The 8,301-nt window shown below is 34.9% G+C and overlaps 1 protein-coding gene across 2 annotated transcripts; it reads left to right on the top strand.

The window, feature by feature from the left end:
* Positions 1-1,874: 1,874 nt before the first annotated feature.
* On the top strand, positions 1,875-7,813 carry LOC118030587 (uncharacterized). 2 transcript variants are annotated; one of them, XM_035034756.2, is made up of 5 exons: positions 1,875-2,308; positions 3,140-3,216; positions 3,392-5,392; positions 6,328-6,514; positions 7,030-7,813. In XM_035034756.2, the coding sequence occupies exons 1-5, from the start codon at positions 2,233-2,235 to the stop codon at positions 7,638-7,640; spliced, it is 2,952 nt and encodes a 983-aa protein (XP_034890647.1). In that variant the 5' UTR covers positions 1,875-2,232; the 3' UTR covers positions 7,641-7,813. The 2 variants fall into 2 exon arrangements, with proteins under 2 accessions (XP_034890647.1, XP_034890648.1); XM_035034757.2 differs by having other exon boundaries at positions 1,876-2,308; positions 3,106-3,216.
* Positions 7,814-8,301: the final 488 nt, after the last annotated feature.

An 8,301-nucleotide genomic window follows, 5' to 3' on the forward strand; every position in this document is an offset into this window, starting at 1 on the left:
AGGATTAAATTGGTTTTTTATTAGGATTAAATTGCTCAAAATAAATAAAAATTGCCAGTAAATCCACAACAATACGTGCGTGAATAATGCTTTTTTAAAAAATACATTGGCTATGCCTCTCAGTGCTTATTATAATATTTGCTTAGATTATTTTAACAATTTTTTATTTATTGATTTTTTTTACTAATCTTTTTTTATATATATATATATATTTATATTTGTTATGAAAACCAAATACTTTCCATTAAACTGCTCTCTAAATTTTTCAATATCTATTTAACTTTAAACAAGTTGGTAAATAGTACATGGTTTTAGAAAGAAAAAAAAGCCTTTTTCAAAAGGAAAGTAATTTCATTCTCTTAATCATAAAAAACACCTTTTTGATTTCTAACCAAAATAAAATAACTAAATTACTTTTAAAATCAAAATTTATTAAACTGGAGTTCATGAGATTTTTAGTATTTTTATATTGGTTTTTTTTTTTAATAGTCATCAAGTAGATAGAGAGATAATTTGGTATTTTAATAAATATAAAACATGCATTACTTGCTGCATTTAGGAGGAGACATGAAACCGTGTACAATGTGTGAAGGTGACATTTCTTAATATTGTTAGAATCATCTTGACGTTCTTTTTCTTTTTAGACAATGTGCATACAGTATACTAATTTTTGATATGGTGTCAATGACTTTTTTCTTTTCTTTTCTTTATTTTCTCTATCCTTCTTGATTTTAATGTAGGACTTTTCCAGATTTTCAAAGCAACTTTTCAATTTGTTTTTTTCTTTAAACCTAGTGCATGTTCTTTTTATTATTATTTATTTTATTTGAAATAATTTATAAAATAAGATTTTTTTTTCAATTTCACCCCCCTCAACTTGTTCACTTATCAAGTTTGTGCTGTACTTTTGATCGCTATTTGTTTTTATTTGAAATAATTTATAAATTTTAATTTATTTTTAATTTCATTATCTTTCAACTTTTTTTATTTGACAGGTTCGATCCCCATTCTCTTCATAATCTTAAAAAATTATAAAACATTAATAAGTGATTTTTCATGGTATAATCAAACATTGAAAAGTGTTTTTCTAGTTCATTTTTCATGACATTGCTAAATATAAAAAAAATATTTTTTTCTTTTTAGCAATATATTTTTCATATAAATTACTTTCCAAATAAAAAAAATTATTTTTCAACCAACACATGGGGCATTAGTTTGATACACTTGACAATTGATTTAAATACATGTTTAGTAAAGCAGGCAGGGACTATGTTTTTATCTTAAAAAGGATATTAAAATATTTTTTAAAATACTTTTAATTTTGACAATTTTGAGACAAAGACATCTAAATTAACAAAAAATAAAAAACCAAATCAGTGTCAAATTAATATTTTCTAATTCAAGTATATTTTGAAAAATATTGAATAAAAACATCGAACAATGCCACGTATCTAAGTAATTTGTTTTCCATATTGACAAGGTTTTACTCAATCCCGAAGCCAATGAGGCACCTCATAAAAGTGAATGAAGATCCCGTATATGCAACTCTTATCCGAAGATGTCCCACCCCACATCGTGAAACGTTTTTTTTATCTTGATTAATTTACCATCCAAATCCACTTTCTCACTCTCTATTTCCTGCCATATAAAATAGAAATAAAAAACAAATTCCAAATCAAACAAAACTGAGAAATAAAAAGAGACAAAAACTAAAATACGACCTCCTACAACACCCTACAAAAAAAAAACCATAAGAAAACGTGGCAGCCAATCGCTCTCCACACGTGTAGCCAAAATCATGGACAGATGGGACTTCTTGCCCGCTCTCACCTTCACTCTTCTGTCAGTCTATCGTTTTTTGAATGTTCAAAAAAATCACACCCCCCACACACGCACACTCTCTTCGACAGTTCTAACGGAACACACTCTCTCTCTTTGTTATCCGCTGTTTCCTCTCTAGGTTTTTTTGTTCTTTCTAGAAAATATTTCTTTTTCTATCTTTTTTATTTTTATTTTCAAGATCTGGTAACACTACCTGTCTTTGGAAATAAAGAAGCTGAAAAAAATTAATTCAAGTTTTTTTTTTTTTTTCTTAAGTTCAGTTATATGACTTTCTTGGATCCTTCCTCTCTATTTCTCGCTTGCTTCTTTGCGGGATTTCCGATCTAGATTTCTGCTGCTGCTGCTACATTGCATTGCACTGCATGTTTTTTTTATTTTTGAGTGATAATAATGGAGAGATTTCAGCTCAGAAGGTCCAATTCCTCGCCTACTTCTCCTCTTCATAGTCATAATCTTAGCAGAGAAGGTAATTGTTTTTCCAATTTCAAGCTTAGAAATGTTGAAGTGGCTGTTTTCTTTCATTTTTCTCCTACACTTTTCTCAGCATCCAAACAAAGTCTTTTTTTTTATTATTTTTTTTTTCCTTTGCTGGCCTTTTTTATGTTGTTTTTTAGAAACAAAAGTAATGCAAAAGAAAATCAGTCTGTTTTTACTTGTTTTTTTCTTAAGATTTTGCAGGTAGTTAAGCTAAATAATAGTCGAAATTTCGCTCATTTGAATGCATTTTTGGTCTTTGATCGAAAAAAGATAAAAATTATAGGATTTATTCCTCGGTTTTTTTGCTCATCTTTTTGGCTCCTGCTCTAAATAACAACTAGATTGAGCTTTGGCTTTGTTTCTTTGGTTTAGTTAAAGTGAGTTTTTGATTGAATTACTTTATGACCTTTTATTTATTTATTTATTTATTCTATGGTGGTATTGGCATGATTATTTTGCTTGTTTCTCTTACTAACTCAATTGCTGTAACAAGATATGATTGCAGTTCTTTAAAGTGTTTTCTTTTCAATTTAGACTAATTATTATTCATATTCTATTTTGGAACTTTATTATTATTATTATTATTAAAATAATCTTAGTCCTGCGCTTTGCTATTTCAAGTTTGAGGACAATACCTTCTGTATATTGTGGAAATTCACAGGACGTTCTTTAACTTCGCATGCTCAAAATGACACTTCTTTGATGATTTCTTGATTGGATTAGTTAACTCTTGCAATTTTTGTGTTTTGACTCTTGCTATTCCCCCTTCCCTTTTACTTGCAACAGCAATCCTAATATTGTACTAGGAATTCATTTCCAGGAAACGGGCTGGTTGGAAAACCGAGAAACTTCCCAAATTTGGCCTCTGATTCTAGTTCTCAGAGCGACGACGATCTGGTGTGTGTTGATTGATCTGCTTCTATTTATTATTTCTCCCTTTACAAAATTGATTGAAAAGCAATCCTGCCCAGCTATATGAATTAGGAATTTCATCTCTGTCAGCTTTCTCTTGTATCTATTTAATTTATTACTTGCATTCATAGTCGTGATTTGAATCATTTGGCTTCTGTAGTTCACTTGTGAGTTGGGGTGGAGATCTCCAAAACAAGCAGCTGGAACACCAATAAAGAAGTTATTAGAAGAAGAGATGTCGAGAAAATCTGATTCCAAAAGAAGGTCACCGAGTGTTATTGCCAGATTGATGGGCCTTGATGGGTTACCACCGCAGCAATCTTCTCATAAACAACAAAAGAAGTCCTTGGAGAACTACACACAAAGGATGGTATTGACAGAGAAAGCTCAAAGAAACAATGCCTCATATGGTCGGCGGTCATCCAGAAAAAGCTCGAAGGATGAGCAAGAATTTAAAGATGTATTTGAAGTTTTAGACCCATCAAAGATGGATAGTAGTAGTTACTCGTCACGGGGAACTACACACTCAAAGCTCACAGCGGCCGAGATGGCATTCATTCAGCAGAAATTCATGGATGCTAAACGGCTTTCAACTGATGAAAAGCTTCAGAATTCAAGGGAATTTCATGATGCTATTGAGGATCTGGACTCCAACAAGGATCTTTTGCTGAAATATCTTCAGCAGCCAGATTCCCTGTTCACAAAGCATCTGCATGATCTACAAGGTGTCCCTTCACAATCCCATTGTGGTCAGACTCGCATATCAGCTATGAAGCCATCACATCCTCCACACTGTGGGACCAGTGGCCTAGGCTCCAATATAGAGAGGCAAACTGCATTGAAGAATCGAAGAAAATCCCATGTTGATCCTGCTAGCCACTCTCATGGCAAGCATGGAGCTCAAAACCCAGTCGAGTTGTCAAAAATTCAACTGGATCAAATAGACGAGCCCGCCATTCTCCCTACAAGGATTGTTGTTCTGAAACCAAATCTTGGGAGAACGCAGAATTCTATAAAAAATACTTCATCACCTCAATATTCTCGTGCTTCTCCTTTAGAATGTAGGAAACACACCGAACCTCCTGGTATCAAGAACAGGGAGGTGGTGTCATATGGAAAGAAAAAGTTTCCTGATGATGCAGGGCCCTCAAGGTATAAGTCTAGAGAATCTAGAGAAATCGCAAAGGAAATAACTAGGCAACTGAGAGAAAGTTTTGGCAACGGCTCCATGAGTTTTTCAACATCTGCTTTTATAGGGTATGCAAGGGATGAGAGTTCGCCAAACATGTCTGAAAATGAGTCTGCAAGTGAATCAGAGGAGACAACAGTGACTTCCAGAAATTCCGTTGATTGGAGCAACCTATACAGACCTTCATCATCATGCTCTACCGAGTCATCAGTGAGCAGAGAGGCCAGGAAGAGACTTTCAGAGAGGTGGAAAATGACTCACAAGTCTGTGGACATGGGAATCGTTAGTCGTAGCAACACACTAGGTGAAATGCTTGCTATCCCCGATTTGGAAACAAGGTCGGGAAATTCAGATGCAATGATCTGCAAAAAAGTATTTAGTGATAAAGGTGATCGCAAACATGGAGCAGTTAGGAGGGATGAACCTTTGGGTATTAGCAGCAGGGAAGGCTGGAAGGATGTTGGTACCGGAAATCTATCTAGATCAAGGTCTGTGCCTGCTACATCTACTGTTATCAGCAGTCCTAGACTAGGCATGCGCCATGAAAATGTATGCCATGACAGATATATAATCCCAAAGCAATTGATCCAGCAGGAAAGAAACAGAACAATAAAAGGCAATTTCAGTAAGAGAGAATGTTCACCTTCTAGAAATTCCAGATCCCCTACTAAGAATTCTCACATGTCTAGTTGCTCATATAGAGATCACAGTGACACTTTCCGGGAAGTTAATTTTGGTTTGGATCAAGTGCAGAGCGAGATCGCAGAAGATGATTCACTTGAACAAATTTGTACAGTTTCTGAGACACCAGATTCTATTGTCACAGATACAAGTTTAGTTGTTGAAAATGTGGTGGATGTGGCAATTGAGAACAAAGCCATGCCTTCGATGCCTATTAACCAAGAATCATCAACTTATATGTTGGTAAAAGGCGATTCCTCTACTAGTGATCTGGAAGTTTTAAGTTCACAGGTACGGTTCTTATCTTTAATGGATGACCTTTGTGCATGCTGGCATATTATGAGCACTGTAGATAGGAACTTCGAGCTATAGGGTGTTCTTCCTATCAAATCCCAATGTTAAGGAAAGGAGAATTTTGCCTGTTTATCTTCTTCTCTTTCCTAATAATTTTCTACTGCAGTTCAGAAAATCAGTCAGTCAGATGCGTTTGGTTTGCGACTCGCGACTTCTGACTTAAACGTTTTGCTTTTCCCTTAGATTGGAGTTTCAGTTCGTGGAAATATATCAATATTAGTTTTGAAAGTAGATTTTTAAATATTCGAACAGCTATGTGTTTCTTTTCTTTTATTATACTCATGCCAAGATTGCAATCTTTAATATTCTGTTTCAGAAAAAAGTTCATTTTTTCCCCTACCATCTGTTTCCTTGAGCAATACCAATCATTTGCTATGGCCATTAATCTAATTTAGCTGCAAGCTCAATATAGAACCTGCCTGGCTTCTCATTTCAGTAAATTTTCTTGTTTGATGATTTGGACACCTTTATGTTGGATAACTTTCTCGCACTGTCTGTAGAGGCAATTGTGGTTAAGCGCATGTGTTGTGTCACAAAGTGCTCTTTGAACAATTCAAATATGATTCTGTCTTTGAGATATCTTTAAATTAGTTGACGGAATCCTGGTGCTCTTGCGTTAGTATATATCTATAGAGATACAAACACTCAAGCATGCACATCTCTTCCCTACTTTCTAGGATATATATGTTTAACACTTGCTTCTTTCCTGAAAGCTCGAAGTATATTTTCTTGTAAGTGTGTGTCTTTAGTTGAATGATCCAAAACAATTTGGTGCTGGTTTAATTGAACTACTATGGTGTTTCTATATAATGAAATGGATACTTCAATTCTACATAGTGAACAGTTAATCTCAGCACTTGTTGGTGTTTCAGAAACCATCAAATGGGCCATCCGAGAAAGGTTCAGTTTCCATGCAGCACCCTGTAGCCAAAGTAGAATCTCCAGCATGCTCGAAGGAGGCTGATCAACCCAGTCCTGTCTCAGTTCTTGAAACTCCTTTTCCAGATGACCTGTCATCTGGTTCTGAGTGCTTTGAGAGTCTCAGCGCTGACCTGAATGGTAATCTTGAAAAACTGTTTAGTTTGTTAATTCTTCATTCATTGGTTGGTCTCCACTTGGGATTTGAATCATTGCATTTGAATTGTTCTGTTTGCGTTTGCGTTTGCGTTTTCGTTGTAATTCATATTTGTTTGCTTTTTTCATTACTCCACTCGGAGTTTTTGAGCATAAGTTTTCATTTAGTATGTTGTTGCTGAAAGAATAACAATGAGTGGACAAAATTATTCTATTACTCCGAGTATAAATGTTTTGAAATCTTAAATAATGAGGTTTTGGTTGATTTAATATGCTAAGACCAGTCATTCCTTGTCTTCATTGGTTTGTGGTTTCGCCACTATAGATAAACCAGTATCTTTCTCGTAAATACATGGCCAATGCATTCTTGAGTGAGACCAAAAATGGTGTTGATTTTGAGAGAAAAAAATCTTCTGCCGCAAAAATTCTCCCATAGATGGGAATTTACATTTTCATTCCTATTATTGCTGCCTTGTTTAAATTTCCCCCCCTTCCTGTAGGACTTCGGATGCAGCTTCAACTACTTAGGTTGGAGTCAGAAGCATATGAGGAAGGACCCATGCTCATCTCAAGTGATGAAGATACCGAGGAGGGTCCTGTTGGATTTACAGAGGAGAGACAAATAGCCGCCGAGAGCAAGGAATTTTCCTACATAGTAGATGTATGTTTAGACTCCGGTATTAATGATGCCGATCCTGATACTTTTCTGAGAACATTGCACTCCCCAGAATGCCCTGTGAACCCCTTGATATTTGAAGAACTTGAGAAGAAGTACTGTAATCATGCATCCTGGCCAAGGTCTGAAAGGAGGCTGCTGTTCGACCGCCTAAATATAGCCCTTCTGATGATTTACCAGCAATATGCAAATTCAAACCCGTGGGTAAGGTCTGCAACCATGATCAGTCCCAAGTGGATAAAAAACGGACTCAAGGATTGTCTTCGCAAATTGATCGGTAGCCAAGTTACAACGGCTAACGAGGACGCCGCAGCGGACAAGATACTGGAAGGGGAATCGCCGTGGTTGGATTTGAGGGAGGACGTTGATGTAATAGGTAGGGAAATTGAGAAGCTACTGACAGAAGAGTTAGTGAGAGAGCTAGTAGCAGTGTAGGCACACAAGTTCCTTTGATTTAGGAGGGTAACGTATACTACGGAAACGTAGGAATGAAATCATCATTTCCTTAGATGGTGAATAAATTTGATGGACTCCTCTTTGCATAGAAAACAAAACCCCCATCGCAGATTTAGACAAGTAAAACAAAATGAACTGGACTCCTGAGTTTCCATGATTGGCTAGCCGCTCGGCATCTACCACAAGTGCCCACGTAGTCTTGCTTTAACTAACTGCATAGGTTCAACCCGGTTCAAATTTTAATTTTAAAAATATATTTAATTTAAAAATTTATTAAAATAGTTTTTTAATTTTTTTTTTATGTTAAAATGTTTTGAGTTGAGTTTGATCTGTCGATTTTTCAAATATGTTTGAGCCAAGTATTATTCAAGAGAGCAAAAAAATCAAATAAATGTAAATATTGCTAATATTATTTTCAAATAACGATAGGTTCTCAATTTTTTATTGATAAAATCATCTATAGGACTTCATTTTGTGTGTGTTTGTGTGTTTTATATTATCTTTTGCACCAATAGTGCATGATAAAATATTTCTTTTTAATAAAAAAAATTATTTACAATTTTATTTTATGCTTATGAGTACTGAGTTTTTATAGATTACTTCCTATTTGCTTAAACAGCACTTAAAGCTTGATCTGATT

This window comes from Populus alba, chromosome 6 (assembly GCF_005239225.2).
Source record: "Populus alba chromosome 6, ASM523922v2, whole genome shotgun sequence".
Taxonomy (NCBI): domain Eukaryota; kingdom Viridiplantae; phylum Streptophyta; class Magnoliopsida; order Malpighiales; family Salicaceae; genus Populus; species Populus alba.